This window comes from Schistocerca americana, chromosome 9 (assembly GCF_021461395.2).
Source record: "Schistocerca americana isolate TAMUIC-IGC-003095 chromosome 9, iqSchAmer2.1, whole genome shotgun sequence".
Lineage (NCBI taxonomy): Eukaryota > Metazoa > Arthropoda > Insecta > Orthoptera > Acrididae > Schistocerca > Schistocerca americana.
The window spans coordinates 66,651,209-66,670,614 of record NC_060127.1 but is presented as its reverse complement, the minus strand read 5'-3'; the positions used below and the strand labels follow the sequence as shown (position 1 = coordinate 66,670,614).

Below are 19,406 nucleotides of genomic sequence, written 5' to 3'. Positions count from 1 at the left end.
CAAGCATGAAATCATTAACAACGCAATGGATATCCTGGTAGGAACATGCGGAACTGCATGAGGAAACATAGCAACTCAAAGTAGGGACGGCACTGAGAAGCTTCCAGATAATTAACAATACAGATGTTGATTACTATTGCCTTACTGGTGATCCTTGTCAGTGCATGGACACAACGTCTAATGCTGTACAGCAGCTCAATCCAGTCAGGCTGCCAAACTGAGAAGGGAGTTTGTTTCTGTATTCTGATGGAGGATCTGGTTTCGATATCTAAGCCATAGTAATCGACACCCTTTTTCCACACAGTAAGTTGTTCTCTTTCCTCATGCAGATGTAAGCATGAATGCACAACAGGCAAAATTTCATTTTCTGCATGGTTTCTGCAGTTTTAACCTTTAATACCAAACGTTTTCATATGCAAGCTCTAAAATATGCATGTCAAACAAATTTGTTTGAGAAGATTTCAGCTTTGCCTTTATAGTACAATAAAGTATAAACAGCATGCTAATTGTATGTCATGAATTTGCAGATATCACATATTATCCTTATGTTGGTCTCATTTCTAAATTCAGTATGGCAGAAATCATTAGGAAGACTGTTGGGTTATGAAAGTATTTTTTTTTTTTTCTCCAGTAAATGTGGAATGTTAAACTGTAGCAAGGAGAGATAGGAAAAAATTGGAGATAATATGCATGAGACTGAAACAGTCTTCAGTTACCTTGACATCTGCAAAACAATACAAAATTTATCATTTGTAAAACCACATGAGAAATGTGGTTAAGTGCAGCCTCAAAAATGGAGAACTGATTATAGCCACGCAGATAGTCACAAAGAATGTGAATTAACATAAGCTCTGTCATTTAACAAAAGTGATAATTAAGAATTATTAAAGTCAAAATTATTTCAGACTACAAAAAAACTTTAGATTCTTGTCGTACTGTTATTAGATGATCCATTCACCTGTTTTATTTACAGTATTTAATTCATTCAATTTATTTTGAAATTATAAAATTTGATCTTCAGACATGCTTGTAGCAGTTCAACTCAACTGGAACATTTAAGAAAATGTAGTCGCATCAAAAGTCAATAGACCTACTAATGCACAATATGAGGGTACACTGAAAAGCATTGCCTCTGAATTTATTTTTTGAAATTTCTTAAAACTTTTTAAATAAAACAAATGTTATTAACATCTTACATCTTTGTTCTCCGCATTAAGATATTTATTTCTCAACATACTCAGTTGACAAACACATTTCTGCCATTGAGAAACCAGTTTGTTGTTACTGTCAACAGCAGAATGTTTGACTTTGTTCACAGACCCACAACCTCACATATGCTTGCACTGCTTCATCACTAGCAGTGTGAAGTCCTCAACTGTGTTCTTTAAGTTTATGGGGCCAAGTGGGACTGTATGGAGGACGATCGATAGTAGTGAACCCGACACATCAGATTGTTGCAAATGCCCCAGCACTCAGTGTGGTCCAGCACTGATTTGCTAAAGGAGAGGATGCTCCATATCTGGATGAACTCTTCAAATTTGTAACTTGATTACAGAATGCTGTTTCTGATATATTGTCATAGTTGCATTACAAGCCACCATGACACATGCTACAGTTCAGAGCCCTCTGCAAATATGTAGACATGTAAAATAAAGATTATAATGTTAATAAAATTTGTTTTATTTAAGAAACTTTAAGAGTTTTCACATAAAAAATTGGAAATTTTTTTTTCCGCATGCCACCATATGTGCCAGTCCTTGTGTGCACCCAGTATGAAGGCCAAACATCCCGTAAGAGAAGTTTCATGTCTGCCCAATGAAAACTGGATACACACAAGAAATGCTGTATTTTAGGCATACAATAGCACTACTGCTTTTCAATGTGGTTATATTTTGGGTCACTATGTTCTTTAATGTTTGGTTTAGATGGATTCCCATAAGCAAATCTGCAAACAAAATTGTATAATTTTGAAACTGATGATGTGAATTGTATACCAACAAAAAACAGCTGAATGGATTATCCAGAAACAGTATATAAACAAAATACTGGTGAATGCCCCTAAGGTTCCATTCATAAGGATGATACACACCAAAATACTTTAGATGGCAGAATTGATCAATGTTTTGTCTCTGACTTAAAAAAGTTTGAGGGTAAAAAAGTCTGAGGGTCAACATGTCCATGACTTCACAGTTTGCAGTTCACTATTCAGCTACATGGGATATACATAATAGCCAATAGTAACTGTAGCCGCATTCATGCTGAACTTCTTACCATTTGTGGAAGATCGAACTGCTTTCTTTGGGGCTTCACTTGGTCAAAGTACATGGTTTTAAGAGCAGAAAATATAAACAAAAGACAAAAGAGGGACAAAAAGTCATCTGATGCTTTAGAGTAGGGCGTGACTGTAAAGCACTCACCACTAATGTTGCAGTTCATCAGCATCGTCGTTAACCTGCTGGATGCCCTCAAGACATCCTTCAGCCAGCGTTCGATGGCAGCCCGCTCCATCGGCAAGAGGGACTCCATTTCTGAAGCTGCTGTGGCCGGACTCTCTCTGCTCAAGGTATGTTAATGACAGTGGTCATCTCTTTGCCCATCCACGCAGTGAATGTTGAGTTGCTCTCTGAATGAGACCAGTGGGCAACTGTTAACATTTCTCCCAAATGTACCGTGTCACTTTGCATTTACGTACAGTTTGCCACCAATTAACTGACAGTTTAAGAGTTCCACCAGTAGCTCAGCAAAATTATTGAAACTTTTTTAAATAAATAAAATGGGACTTGCATCACTACAGAATTTACTCTGGGGGTGGGGGAATGAAGTACATAAAAGGGATTTTAGACATTTTTGGTGATTACATTGTCTTGCAAATTCCTCAGCGGTAGGAAGAAGTGGAGGATAAGTTTGTACAGCTAACATCAGAAGATAAAATTAAAAAAACTGACATGCAGATGATCAGTGCTCATTGTGAAGACTGGCAGCTAACCCACACACAAACAAATGCAATGTATAATATATACTTGGCAAAGAAAAATGTGCAACATTGTTTTATTGCCAAGAAGTCATACCATCAGATGGAGTATCCATGGTCAATTATTTAAGCACATAAATCTTTTAGTCACATAAATGTAGTAGTCAGGAAGTCAGACGCCAAAATGATTCATTGCAAGAATACTTAGGAGAATTATGAGAACATTCATTTAGAGTCCTAGAGAAATGTTCTTTAGTTTCAGTCATTTGTCAAATTAATTTAATGAAATCAACAGAGAACACTTGATGAGAGCTACTCAGTTCATCACTGGTTTACTTCATCAGTGCAAGGGTGTAACAGAAATGTTTAACTGCCACTGAGACATGCTACAAGACAGGTATAGAGTATCACATGAAATAATAATAAAATTCCAAGAGCACGCAATCCAACATCACTTGAGGAACATATTACTTCCTTGCAGACAGTGACCTTGGTGGAAAATTAATGAAATTTGGCCTTATTTAGAAGTCATTTACCAGCATAACATCTATAAATGGAAGAGGATGGAGGAAAAAATTATGCCCACACACTAACTAGGGCCCATCACAGAGTGGCCTGTGGAGGTCAGATAATCATTTAGAAGCATATTATGCTTATCACTGAGATCTCTCCATGTTTCCATAGAGCCTCTGGCTGTATATTCCCAAATCCACTACTCTCTTGGATGTAACAATATTATGAGATGGAAAGTTGCTAGTCACCATATAGCAGAGATGCTGAGTTGCAGTTAGGCACAACAAAAAGACTTTCACAATTATAGGCTAAGGCTGTTAAGGCCTTCGTCAACAATAGACAGATGTATGAAAAAAAAAAAAAAAAAAAAAAAAAAAAAAAAAAAAATGTTCACATGTGTGTGAAATCTTATGGGACTTAACTGCTAAGGTCATCAGTCCCTAAGCTTAACCACTACTTAACCTAAATTATCCTAAAGACAAACACACACACCCATGCCCGAGGGAGGACGTGGACCTCTGCCAGGCTCAGTCGCACAGTCCATGACTGCAGCACCTTAGACCGCTTGGCTAATCACATGCGGCACGGAAATACAACTCACACACTTGACTGTAGTCTCAGGCAACTGAAACCCCACTGTGGTTTCAGTTGGCTGAGACTGCAGTTGTGCATTTTAGTTGCGTGTGTGTGTGTGTGTGTGTGTGTGTGTGTGTGTGTGTGTGTGTGTGTGTGTGTGTCTCAGCATCTCAACTATATGCTGAGTAGCAACTTTCCATCTCATAATATTGTTACATTCCATACTGGATTTTCCATTGTCTGACACTCTTGGGTATATTTATACACACCTCAATTTGTTTTCTCCTGAGTTCCAAGTCCACAACTTCATATAAAGTTTAGCACAAGTTTAAATTTGTGCATTATTTTACAATCCTCCCTTGTATTTCATGAGTAATGGATACATTTTTATTGACACTTCAGTTAATTAATACTACTCCAGTGGTTGAAGAATGCAAGTTTGCAACCAAAGTAGGCCACTGAAAGGTCAACTATAAGCAGTGAATGTTATGACAGAAACAAAACAACAGGACCAGTATATGTGGGTACAGTTTAAGACATGGAAGTTTCCAGATCAGAATGTGGAGAACAATTTTGTACATACTCAGTGACGTGCTGCTCATCTGTCATCCAGGGCTATGTGAGGACACTGAAAACGAGCGACTCGAGCTGCATGCAGAGGATGGTGTGCGAGGCCAACCGGGAGTGCTCCGCCGACACCCAGGGAGCCATCTACTGCCAGCTGGGAACGTGAGTACATGATTCAGTGTGCCATGCTCAGTAGCAAGGCCTTACAGTAAATTAAATACATTTCCCACATTAAGTAATAATACCTTAGAATAGCCTTACAATAAATAAAGTTTTTTTTCAAACTTCCATCTGTGGCAAGTGGTTAAAATACACACAAGCTTTCAGATTACTTAGGAGTGACAATGGCAACCCTCAACACTCAATAACCATTCAAATTATCATAAAATCATAACAATTAAAAAGTCAAGAATGATGAGGTGCTTCCAAAAACTGCATAGCTGTATGAAAGTGTTTTATACGCAACTACCAGTTGCTTTGGTATAGATGAATCATCAGCTTTATAATGACTACATTTCCAAACTGTACTCGACTATAACGGAGTCCCAGCTTTTGGAAAGTTGTCTGCATTAAGAGTCAAACCACCTCGATGGGTTATCATAATAAAACTGAGTGCACACAATAGATACTTGTCAAAATATACAAACCATGACTGTTGAATGAGTTGCAGGACAGATTTTCTCTAAAATAGAAAATTTCACTTACCAAGTAGTGATTCTAGCTCCCATTGAAGTACTACCCTTGGCTGCATAAACACAGTTGTCAACATTTCTGGAAGTCTTGGAAGCAAGAACAGAAATTTTCAACTGTGATGCTTGTAAGCTCATTTGTCACAGCCCATTGGATGTCTGAGATATCTTGATGGTGGTTTCCTTCTAGTCACTTTTTCACTCACAAAAAAAAGAAAAATTGCAAGAGGTCTGTCAGATGTGTGATGGCAATAAGAAAATGTCTGGCGAAATATTCGTTAACAGATAAAGTAGTATGGGGACTTGTAATATCTTGCAGTAAGAACCAGTCCTGATAATGCCACAAATCAGGGCAGCAATGTCGAAATGCTTGTTGCAATCATTTCAAGACTTTGATGTAAAGAGTTTGGTTCATTATTTGACCTTGAGAAACATACTAATAGTGAACTAATCATTTACTACCAAAGAATGTGTTCAACATTGTCTTTATTCTTGAAGGCTGTCATTTGACTTTTTTGGGGGCTTGTGATCCAGGGCTCTACCATTCAGCACCTTGACACTTCGTGTGAAGGTCATACCCAGCAATAATCTTTGCAGAAATATGGGGTCATGTCTGGCTCTATCCAGTATTTCAACAGAAATTCTTCATTTTTCCTCTTTCTGTTCATCTGCTAGTATGTGAGGGAATATTTTATGAGTTTTGCATTAAGTTTCCATTCCCCTAAATCTTCGTGTAAAACCTTATGACACACATCACGATTCAAATCACGTTCTTTTGATATCACATGCACAGTTACATACCAGTCTTCTTGCAGTAACTGCCTTACATGCTCCACTTCTAGATTGTTGTGGACAACAGATGGGTGACCTGCTCTGGGATCATCTTGCACTGAATCTCTGCCTTCATGAAACCTTTTGTGCCCCTCGAACATATGACTTTTTGAAAGTGCCTCACCTATGTTTGCTTGCATAATTATTGTCCATGTTTAACTAGGGCTTTTCTCAAGCTTATTGCAGAACTTAATGTTCACTCTTTGCTCACAAGCAGCATCCATTGTGTCTCCATAACTAATGCACCAAGAACCCAAACTGTGTTGCTAAGCACAGCGCTGTGCTGTAGTGAGTTTGTGCAAAAACATGGCCGAGACCATTTTGAGGATACTGCCATAAAAATAACATTTGTTCCCTTTTAGTATTACAAACTCAGAAATGAAGAAACCTGTCTTGGAACTTTCTGGAAAAGGCAATAAGATCTGAGAGACATGAGCTGTATAAAACCAATATAAATAAAACTTAAAATCCCATGTGATGTGCGTACTTGTGCCATCTTGGTAACAGGCCAGTGTGGTGTAAGCAGCCCATGGAGGCTGGCACTATGCACATCACACAGGATTTCAAGTTTTATTTATATTGGTTTAATACAGCTCATATCTACCGGATTTTATAATATATCCTTCAAAGTATTATCCAACTTGGCTCATTCAACAATCATGCTTTGTATATTTTCACTAGTATCTTTTGGTTGTACTCAATTTTATTATAACAGTTCACCAATGTGGTTTGACTCTTAGTGTGGACAACTTACCAAAAGCTGGGACCTCATAATTGTCCATTACAGTATGGGGATGTAACCATTATAAAACTGAAGATGCCTCTATACTGACATGAAAGCAGTAGTTGCGAATAAAACATCTTCATACAGCTGTGTGGCTTTTGGAAACACCTCATCATTCTTGACTTTTTAATTGTTATATTTTTTATGATAATTTGAGTTGTTATTGACAGTTGAGAGTTGTTATTGTTATCCATAATGCCTCTGAGCTGTGGTTACCCTCCCCAGGATGTTTAGTTTCAGATAAATCCTCCTCTGTCATCGTCAAGTGGCCACTGACTGTCATGTGGTTGCTGCTCCTGTTTGCCTGTGACTTCACTAGTGTAAAGTCCAGTCTCACTTCAACTGTTCCTAAACTGGCAGCTAAGAAGAGCTCAGTGCCTGGTCATTGGAAGGCCAAAATGGGCATTGCTGCGGTACTGGCCACTAGTGACGCAATGTGCAGTAGTATGGCAATGTAAAGAAAGAAGTGGTAATCACACAAGAGTCAGTGTCCACACAACAGTGGCTGAGGAGGATTTGACTCACAGTTCGTGGGTGTTTAACAACTTCATATGAATGGAAGCTGGGAAAATTTTAATACTTTATATAATTACAAGATCAGAAATCCCTGCAATCTAACTGCTTCTAACATTTGATCTGAAGTAAATGAATATTTCCATTATCAAGGATTGATGATGACACAGATTAATGAAAGATTAGGCAAATTCTTCCTCTTTCCAGTAGTTATTCTATTGTGGATTGCTCAAGTTAGTTACCTATGAGCCATTGTTGAACAACTGGAGAGATGAAGAGAGACCTGCTAATTGTTGTGTGTGGAGCCAATTAATGGGCCATGAAAAAATGATGCTATTTGCAACTATCTACCTAGCACCACACACTAAGTCATATCTGACCACTGCCACTGAGGAACTCGAACTAGTGTCTAGCTCACGGAATATTATAAAATAAAAAAGTTCATATTTATCTAGAGGAGACACCATAAAGCTTTCATACTTCTAAGAGCACAGATTTGATCAGAGGAAAGACCAGAAATTAGTGCTTGCATTTCTTGTGGGATACTATCAAAAGGTGTAGAACAGTTGACATTGCACACAGCACATTTAGTTTTGTACAAACAATGTCAAAATACAATTTGTTGTTGGATATATTTCAGCCATGGGTCACACAGATGATTTCATTACCAGTTTTAACCTCTTAATGAGTCACCATCAGATGATTTGAAAATATTATCACATAACCTGTGAGAAAATGTAAAATATTAAAATCATCTGCCAATGACTTGTTAAGTGATTGATACCATCTGTGTGACCTAAAGCTGAAAAGTACACAATAAAAAGATTTCATTTACAATACAATCACTGTGCCATACCTAGTCTGTGTAAGGAATCAACATTTAGCCACAAAAGCCTCAAGTTCTCCATAGCAGTTAGTTTTGGATTGGAGATCATGTATCCTTCTGTAATGTTTCAAGTATTTTGAGCAGGTACAATTATGGCTGTAGTCAAAAAAATTAAATGGAGATGGGTCAGATGTGTAGCCACATGAACGAACGTAGAGAAAGATCACAAAAATATGGATTTTGCCAAAGTAGTGAACATGGCATTTCAAGCATAATTACATTCTATTCCTATTATTGGTACACAATAATTTACCATGTAGCTAAACTTATCCTTACCCTATTGTACTTAATCTTTGATGTTCCGATGTCGTTTGACCAAGTATTTAAATTTAATGATGGTTTCTGGGAATGGATTGGGGATATGTCCTGGCAAATTGTTCCACCCCTTTGCTCTACCAACATAATATTATTTATATGCATTGTTGCTTCATGATATCACACTTCTTTTACACTGACTGTCTTTCCTTGTCTTTCACGCACATATAGTTCTCAGTGTCCAGTCTTTGTCACATGTCTTCCTCCTAGCCACAAATGCTTGGTAAACTTCCCCAATTCTAGCTCTTTACCTTCTTTCTGTTAGACTTTCCTATTTCAGTTCATTAATTATTTCTGTGATACTGATTGTCCTTCTGTAGTATACCATTATAGAACTGGCTGCACTCCTTCTATCTGCATCTTTGCTGGAGTCCCATATTCCCCCAGCATATTCCAACCAGCGTCTTCTCCTTTGTACCATTCTGTCTCTCAGTAACTTTCATGCCAGATTTATTGCCTCACCTATGTGTAGTCACCATTGTAGATTCCCAGTGCCCAGTGTCGCATCTAGGTACTGGTGTTGTTGGCCTGCTGTGATGCTGACCAGTCACAGCAAAGCTTGGATTCGTATCTTAGAGCACTCCTACCATTTAGTCAAGATGGCCATTTGACCCTGCAACTTCCAACATTTCCTCACTCTGGATCCTGTTCCTGATTACTTCTAGAGCCTGTCTTCTAAGAGTTTACTTCCTCAAAATTATTACATTAACAGCAAACAATCTTAATTCTGAGTTTACCCTTTCCCTTGTATTATTGACATAAATCGGAAACAGCAATGGCCCTAGTTTATTGCCTTGTGTTACATCTCTCTTTGTTTTCACTGCCGTCAATGTGAAGTTTTCCACCTCACCCTCTGTTAAAATCCGAACAGTAGCTGGGATCAAACAGTGGTGCTACCCTTGGACTATGAAAGTTCTTTACAAGGAGGAAGGTGCATTAATGATACGAGAAAACATGCAGGAGGGCAATGGGCCCATACAGCAGAAAATTACAATGCTTGTCAAATGGCTGTTGATGCTGATGATGATCTAACTGGACTTATATTACACGTCTCACTCAGTGGCTTTTGATTAATTAAGGATTTTCCTTATAAACTGCACAAGGAGCTGTTTATTCTGATTATGTACAAATACTTTTAAATATTTTCTAAAGATATTTATTCACCATCACAGATTTGGCTGTTTGGTCATTCTCAAGTGATAGCTGTAACAACATACATCACACAAACAGTTGTTCAACTTTAAAATATATTGTTTTCTCAAAAATTTATAATAGTCAAATTATTAGTTTAAAAATTGTATACCACTCCTATCTCACTATAAAGTGCATCAGAGCAAAATCATTCCCTTTGAGTTCCTCGTGTCAACAATGTTTATATATCTGGTATGTATAATTAGACAAGATTCTTCATCATCTATATAAAAGGATGTAGTACTACACCAAAATGAGAATATTATGTGACATCACATGTTTAAGCACGAATTCATTAAAAGTATTACAAACACATTACTTACTGTAATTCCTATTGAATTCATGTAATATTGCACTCACACATTTAATAACAGCGTAGGTGGAACACGCTATTTCTAAATGCATTCACATTTTGCTCACAACAGGTACGCAACCAGCTTCATGCTCGAGAGATCGAGTGATACGCCTTTCGATGCCTTCTACGATGCTGGCAGAAGAGGAAGGAGTGGAGAGGACTGCCGAGCACTGTTCCTCTCCTGTAACGAAGTCTAGAGAGCCACCTCCACCTCCAGCTGTCGCAACCCCGAGCTGAGCCGCGACGTCCCGCACGGACCGATACACTGACAGTGACTGTGGACTTACCACTTTACCCGACCGACATACCCTGACAGCCAAAACGTTATGCGACTACAGATGGAGACACAGAACTGATACATGTCTAAAACTACAGATCTGACAATGACACCACTGCGTATAATGCTTTAATACATAGATGAAACAGAAGACAGTTTTAATGAACTTTGACTGTCTGTAACAGGTGTAGCCAGTTTCCTGCTCGGAGGGATTTCACTTGCCATAAAACTCATTTATTTAGGTTCATAAATTGTCACAGTGGGGTGCGATGAGAGTTGTAAGAGCAGGTGTGGGACTGTGAACAGGTGGATACAATATCTGGCAATAACAGGTGATTTTTCAGGAAAGAAATACTTTGGCTTTGTGATACCTAAATACTCAGTGAGACTAATTGGGCAGCTCGAAACTGGCAAGGCGATTGACGATTCGGGCTCTGACCGGAGGAAGACGTATCGAGTCCGGCACTCGGCAGAATTCATCACTCCGCTCAGTAAATACACCAGATTCTTCTACATATACATATATACGTAGACATAAATTATGTCAACACTGCACATAGATTTCACATACTATCCAATATATTATAGGCATTGTATTGTGGTTGCAATTACGAATTAAGACACAGGTGATATATAGTCGATAAGGTGCGTAACAGTCTGAGACCGCGGTCGTATGTGTTGTCGACTTCCTTCGTAGCTCACGGAATCGTAGTTCTCGTCACTGAATATCCGGGTGAGTTTTTGTCTACGACATTACCCCGAGACTGACGACAGTGTACAAGGACGGACTGCACGTCTCAGATGACTTACATTAATCTACCGTAGTGGACATATATTTCTGAATGTTTTCAGTATTGTATTTGTCTGAATGACTGAATGTTTGTGCTGTTATTTATTGATAACTTATTAGATAGCCTACATTAAACTGAAATTTAAGAGCATTTCCATAATAGCATCCATTTGTTCAACTATAATTTCAGTTTTCCAAAGACAGCATTATTTATTTATTTATAGATATATACTACAATTATTTATTTATTGTGTAATACAATTATTGCATATGAGAAATCATTTACAAAATTTATCCAATGTATACTGTAATTTCAGAAAGAGTTCTGCTCCAAAGAGAAGGGGTCCCAGAATTCAAAAACTTGACTCATTAACAAGTACCAGAAACTGTAATGGTCTACGGTTAGAGAGGACCTAAAAATGAATGATTCTCAATAATAAACGCTGGTGTTGCAGTGAAGCATTTCCCAGTACTGACAATCATGGAATATTCCATGTATGGGAGTGTCAAGTACTCAGGAAAAATGCCGCATCTTCAGGGCAAGGGCAGTGTGTGACAGGGAGCACATTAAAAGCTAACCACTGCAGTGAGCACACCAGAAGAACTCCATAATCACACATATGGACATAATTTCGGAAGTAACTGACAGGGCAACTGGACATTGTTTCATTACACCATGCAGCTAAACTCAGTTACTTTTACATGATTAACAAATGTTGACCTTTTATATTCTCTCAAAGTGAGGAATCACCTGTACGCTGCTGCCCTGGTTCCAACTCACCAATTAACCTTCTGATTCACTGTTACACAGCATGAAGCGAATAAGATCTGGAGGAGAGGAGGAACAGACTCAGTTTACATGTGTACCAAGGAAAAATAAAACTCTGAATGACTGGTCGTGTATGTATGAGACTGAGAAAGCGCAAATGTAGTCATGTAGAAACGTCCTTGTGAATTTGTTGTATATGTTACTAGTTAATAAATATTTTCACAGATACTTTCCTGGGATTTATTAAACATGTACTTTCAATGTGTCACCTCAATATGGTACCTCCAATGGCACAGTAATATGATACTATTTTAGTTTTATGACTGAAATATCACAACTAACATTCCATGAAACCATACACAGTTATTCTTTACATGATTACTGATTCCTTGCCTGTGCCATTGCAGAATACTTGTTATAGTTGTATTCTTTGGAATACACTGTACTATTCAAATCTGTCATTGCTTTTGAAGAAAAAAGTTTGAAACGTGACAGATACAAACCAAGATATCAGGCGTTCACAAGAAAATATATATATATATATATATATGTGTATGTATGTGTGTATGTGTGTGTGTGTGTGTGTGTGTGTGTGTGTGGATCCAACATTGACTAAGATTTGGGACATAACTGTTGCATTTCAGACAATATTAAGTTACAAAATTGAATATTATTGCTGATTTTATCACACAACAATTTAAAAATTGAACATAAAGAGAATACCTACTACATCACAGGCACAGATCCAGGGTTGAGTTTTAGGGGAGTGGGTATCACAGTGTCTACTTTCTCCCCCCACCGCTGTCCCCAAAATAGAATTTCCCACTTAATACAACAGTTGCTTATGATCTAATAATAATAGCAGTAACAATAACATATATAAAACGCTTTAATACAGTAACAATAACGTGCTTACATTAATGCTTACATCATTTTAAAACACCTTACAAGCATTATAATTTTTGCAAGAAAGAACTAAAGTGTGCATTGACCATTATCAGCGTAGGGTGAGTCAAACAGAACTTTAAAAGTATGAAATTATAAAGAAATTTATTGAAATAACTTACAGAATCAGTAGATGTGTCATTTTGTAGCAAACAACCTCAAATTTGATTGATGTAGTGCATCAGTACCTCATTCCACCACCACTAGTGCCAGCGTAGTGCACAGTTAAAATGACTACTTTCATTGGTGTGGAGTGTTTTGGTTTCACGAAACAAACTCTGGAACAAATGTTCGGTGTAAATTGCACCAAATATGGTAGAGAACCTCCAAGCAGGCCTGCAATTTACTCTTGGCACAAGAACTTTGTTGAAAGGGGTTGTCCACTTTTGACATGCTCACTTGTGTGTTGGTGATTATGTGGAACAGATTAGGGAGAGCTTTGCCTGCAGTATGCAAAAACCAATGCGACATGCATCTTGTGAGATTGGTATTCCACAAAAGACTGTTTGGTAAGTATTTTGTTGACGTTTACACTTGAAGCCATACAGACTCAGAATGACACAGCACCTCAGTGATGCAGATAGGGTTGCTCATGGGGAACTCTGTGTGGAAATTTTGCATCGGACAGAGGATGACAAGACATTCCTGACAATAATTTTCAGCAATGAGTCAACATTTAATATCATTGGCAAGGTGAATACACACAATACATAATATAGGGCAGCAAATATCTACATATAACCCAGGAACACATTCATGACTGCCCCGAGGTTAATGTGTTTTGTGCCCTTAGAAAACAGAAAGTTTACAGGCCTTCTTCTTTGTGGAGAAAACTGTCATGGTACTGTGTACCTGCAAATGCTTGAAAACTTTTTAATTCCACAGATTGATGAAGATGACTGAGATGGGATGGTTTACTACCAACAAGATGGTGCACCACCTCATTTCCTCACAAAAGTTCAAGGTTTTCTTGATTTCCCAGGCCAGTGGACTGGTTGTGAAGGGCCAATTGCATGGCCACCTTGGCCCCAGACTTGACACCACCCTGGTGTTTTATTAACGAGCCTTTGTATGTTCCTTCCCTACAAAACATTTTAGCCGAGCTGAAAAATCGAATCTACACTGTCTTTGCACAAGTTACGCCCAATTTGCCATAACAAGTGTGGGAATAAATTGATTACCAGTGGGATGTTTGCCACATCACAAATGGTAGTCAGATCGAACCAAAATGACACTTTTATGTGAAACTTGAGTTTGTCTGCTATGAAATGACACATCAACTGATTCTCTAAGTTAGCTCAATAAACTTCTATATACTCCCAAATCCATAAAGTCACTTTTGACTCACTCTGTGTAGGCTTTAATGTGAGTAAGAAATTTCTGAGAATGCATGTTTTGAGCACAGGTGAACCATGCACTGTGGGAAGGGCCCACTCTGGGGGCAGGTGAACTGGACATTCGACTGGGGTGCCAAGATTTGGGAGCGTAGGGTTTCCATCCTTCCCAATATATTGGGACCGTCACCTTTATAGACCTTCTTGTTCCGACATCCCAACAAGACCCAATTTTACTCCAATTTTGCAAAATATTGTTACGAATTTGGCTCAAGTACTGAAGTAACAACATCTACTAGCACAGCATGTAAATGCACTCCTTTGTTTTTCTTTATTGTCATTTCGACACCTTTACAAGAAAGGTAGGCCAGCAGTGGCCTATCTATGCTGCTCTACGGCCACAGATAATACAGACAGTATATAAAGAGACACAGAAAAACAAAACAAACACAGTGGATAAAAACGGTAGACAACATATTAAAATACATGAAGCCGTTCACAGGCGCACTGTCCGAATAAAAAACATTCATCACTGTACACAAATCGAGGAGACAGAATTTACACATGTGGATGAAGGAGCACAAATGGAGAGACACTAAAGCACTGGCGACATTCTCCGGCGCATGAAGATTCACTGTTCACTCACAAATCTGGTGACCTGCCAAAGGGACGAGGTGTGGGTAGAAGGGAGAGGGGGAGGCTGTTGATGCCATTGGCAGAGGAGAAGGGAGGGGGAGGGGAGAAGGTAGGGTGGTAGTGGAAGCCCAGGGGGGAGGGGAGGGAGGGAGGGAGGAAGAGAGGAGGGGGAGAGGGGTGCCCTGGGGGAAAAACACAGGGGGAGGAAGGGGAGGATCAAAGTTGGTAGGAGGGGTATATGGAGGGGATGCGGGCATCATCAGGGTGGGGGAGTTGGTGGAAGCCACCTTGGGCAAGGGTATGGAGTGTGGAGAGATGGAGAGCAGGTGGGATGTGGGAGTACAGGTGCAGCAATGGGTAGGGGTGGGAAAGGATGGGAGAGACAAGCGGGTGAGGGGATCAAGTTTGTGGGAGGTGTAAAGGATCCGTATCCGTTCGAGGAAAAGGAGGTGGTGTGGGAACGGAAATAATCCGTACAGGATCCGCGTGGGGGATGGGAGGTGGACGCGATAGGTGAGGGGGGGGGGGGAGGCGTTCCAGAATTTGAAGGGATTTGTAGAAGGTAGGAGGGGTGGAGATCCAGGTGGGATGGGCATAGCAGAGGATAGGGCGGATGAGGGATTTATAGGTGTGGAGGATGATGGAGGGGTTCAGGCCCAATGTGTGGCCAGAAAGGAGCTGGAGAAGGCAGAGTCGGGAGCGTGCCTCGGCTTTGATCGTCTGGAGATGGAGAGGTCCAGGAGAGGTGACGGTCGAGGGTGACGCCAAGGTACGTGAGGGTGGGGGTGAGGCTGATAGGACGGCCGTAGATAGAAATCGAGGAGACGGAAGGAAGGGGTGGTTTTGCCTACAATGAATGCAGCCCCAGTTAGTTTGGTTTACATCAACAAGTTTATGTTGACAGATGACGTTGCATGTTGCGTAACCTGCTTCGATGATGCAAGCACCTTCGAGATCTAGCGCCATCATTCGAGAAAATGTACTTATATTTCTTAAAAATGTATACAATTAATTTCGTTTGAGGTTAATACAGAGCTCGGAAATTCTCGTTACAAACTTCTAAGACTTGTAGAGGGAAGCGAGTACTTAATATTTTGAATAGGAACCAATTTCCGAAAACGTTCTAGGTAGGTATGCAAAAAGGTAGCCATGTTGGTGGGAGGAGGGGGTTACGTCGAGTCCCCGACGTCATTTGACGTCTGTCCTACCTCTCTGACCTGGTTTGAGCCTCATTCATGTGTCTGTGAGTTTTAGAGCAACATGATTGGGCACACGTTCGTGGAATACACCGACATAATCCTTCCGAATGGCAAAGCTTAGGAAAGAGCTGCTCATCGCCTTTATCAAGATCGTTCTCCTCAACACCCGACTCCATCGCATACTCTTTCCAGTACAATTACGCAACAGCTGTGAGGAAAGGTACGTACACCACTAGCAGGCATGAATGTGGTGCTCCAAGGGGACGCTGCACACCCGAATTGGAAGACGTCGTACTGCATCACGTTGAAGAGAACCCGTCAACGATGGCTTCTGCTGCACGTGAAACGAAATCCAATGAGATTCAAGCAAACGCTGAAGAATACGTGGCGTAATGTTTACATTAGGTTTATTCTGACGATGAGCGGAGCATAGCACTGCTGTTTATCATATTCGTTGGCATCAATTAAATATTCTGATCGAACGGGACTATCATTATGAACATGCATACGTTATGTGACACTTCCGAGGAAGCGCTCGTGTAACACTGGATACGCCAGAGATCTGGCTGTTTTAGCCATTCTCATAGCATGACGAAAATTTCACTTTTGACAGGATAGAGGACCAACGCACTGGCAACTGTATGGAAAGGGTATATCACAATTCAATATTGCGCAATAATTTTGTTTCAACATATTGCGCAGAAGTGCGAGGCCAAGAACGGTACCATATTTTGGGCGTACGAGTAGGCGCTGGACAATCAGAAACCCGCGAGTATTGCGATTGTAGTCGCTACGCGCCGCAAATACACTACTGGCCATTAAAATTGCTACACAAAGAAGAACTGCAGATGATAAACGGGTATTCATTGGACAAATACATTATACTAGAACTGACATGTACATATTCACGCAATTTGGGTGCATATATCCTGAAAAATAAGTACCCATAACAACCACCTCTGGCCCTAATAACGGCCTTGATACGCCTGGGCATTGAGTCAAACAGAGCTTGGATGGCGTGCACAGGTACAGCTGCCCATGCAGCTTCGACACGATACCACAGTTCTACAAGAGTAGTGACTGGCGTATTGCGACGAGCCAGTTGCTCGGCCACCATTGACCAGACGTTTTCAATTGGTGAGAGATCTGGAGAACGTGCTGGCCAGGGCAGCAGTCGAACATTTTCTGTATCCAGAAAGACCCGTACAAGACCTGCAGCATGCGGTCGTGTATTATCCTGCTGAAATGTAGGGTTTCGCAGGGATCGAATGATGGGTAGAGCCACGGGTCGTAACACATCTGAAATGTAACGTCCACTGTGCAAAGTGCCGTCAGTGCGAACAAGAGGTGACCGAGACGTGTACCCAATGGCACCCCATATCATCACAGCGGGTGATACGCCAGTATGGTGATGACGAATACACGCTTCCAATGTGCGTTCACCGCGATGTCGCCAAACACGGATGCGACCATCATGATGCTGTAAACAGAACCTGGATTCATCCGAAAAAATGACGTTTTGCCATTCGTGCACCCAGGTTCGTCGTCGAGTACACCATCGCAGGCGCTCCTGTCTGTGATGCAGCGTCAAGGGTAACCGCAGCCACGGTCTCCGAGCGGATAGTCCATGCTGCTGCAAACGTCGTCGAACTGTTCGTGCAGATGGTTGTCGTCTTTCAGAGATGGAGACGTGGCTGCACGATCCATTATAGCCATGCGGATAAGATACGTGTCATTTCGATTGCTAGTGATACGAGGCCGTTGCGATCCAGCACGGCGTTCCGTATTACCCTCCTGAACCCACCGATTCCATGTTCTGCTAACAGTCATTGGATCTCGACCAACGCGAGCAGCAATGTCGCGAAACGATAAACCGCAATCGCGATAGGCTACAATCCGACATTTATCAAAGTCGGAAACGTGATGTTACGCATTTCTCCTCCTTAGACGAGGCATCACAACAAGGCAACGCCGGTCAATTGCTGTTTGTGTATGAGAAATCGGTTGGAAACTTTCATGTCAGCACGTTGTAGGTGTCGCCACCGACGCCAACCTTGTGTGAATGCCCTGAAAAGTTAATCATTTGCGTATCACAGCATCTTCTTCCTGTCGGTTAAATTCCGCGTCTGTAGCACCTCATCTTCGCGGTGTAGCAGTTTTAATGGCCAGTAGTGTAGAAAAACGAGAGGAAGCACCGATGGCCAAAAAAGTGGCTTGGAAGTCGTTCTAAACATGGCCATACTAACATGTCACGAGACCGTGCAGCAGAACCAGGTGACTACCGGAATTTTTTTTAAAGATGAATGAGGAATCTTCCAACGGACTGATGAACCTCGGAACACCTTATGTTCACGGAAAAAGATACTGTTCATATACTGGTCGGATCTCGTTTCCTACAGTGGTGATAGCAGTCAACTCGAAAAGAGCGAGATCCGTTTATTGTGCAGTACTGATGGGTATGCTGTTATGCATTTCTGGAATAAGAAATTCAAGCTTCTTAAACGAAGAAATTAGCAGTAGCTGTGTTATTTCCCTGCACTTGTAAGCTTTTGTCTTATGTTTCTACAGCTAATTACTGAATATGTATTAAATGTGTAGTCAAACTAGTGCCCTGAACATAGTTCATCAAATTTTTTCCATCCGTCTTTCCCGATACATTCATAATCATATGGCTTCGGTGTATCAGTTGTTTATGTGGTGTCACCGCCAGACACCACACTTGCTAGGTGGTAGCCTTTAAATCGGCCGCGGTCCATTAGTATACGCCGGACCCGCGTGTCGCCACTGTCAGTGATAGCAGACCGAGCGCCGCCACACGGCAGGTCTAGAGAGACGTACTAGCACTCGCCCCAGTTGTACAGCCGACTTTGCAAGGAAAGGTTCACTGACAAATACGCTCACATTTGCCGAGACGATAGTTAGCGTAGCCTTCAGCTACATTTGCTACGACCTAGCAAGGCGCCGTATTCAATTGATAATTAATATTGTGAAGCATGTACCGTAACGAGAGATGTTCTACAATTGTGGATTAAAGTTAAGTATTACATCATCTACGTACTTTATTTGCAATTCTCAAGATATTGTCCTGTTCCAGACCTCACGCCAGTCAGCCTGTAATTAAACGCGTGCATTTCGGCCTCCTCTAGAAAAACAGTGTTGGCTCTTCTGCCAACACTACAGTTTACACAACCGGAAATCACAGAGTCTCGACAGGAACTACCGGGTAATGCACAATAACACATTTACGCGCTTCAGTCTCTATGTA

At 40.6% G+C, this 19,406-nt stretch overlaps 1 protein-coding gene across 2 annotated transcripts in view; it reads left to right on the top strand.

The window, feature by feature from the left end:
• The window catches only part of LOC124551070, a 74,741-nt gene extending 62,486 nt beyond the window's left edge, over window positions 1-12,255 (top strand). For both annotated transcript variants that reach the window (XM_047125958.1, XM_047125957.1), the window contains 3 exons: window positions 2,432-2,563; window positions 4,674-4,789; window positions 10,262-12,255. In XM_047125958.1, coding sequence (XP_046981914.1) covers window positions 2,432-2,563; window positions 4,674-4,789; window positions 10,262-10,388 — 375 coding nt within the window. In that variant the 3' untranslated portion in view covers window positions 10,389-12,255. The remainder of the gene's footprint in view (window positions 1-2,431; window positions 2,564-4,673; window positions 4,790-10,261) is intronic.
• Window positions 12,256-19,406: the final 7,151 nt, after the last annotated feature.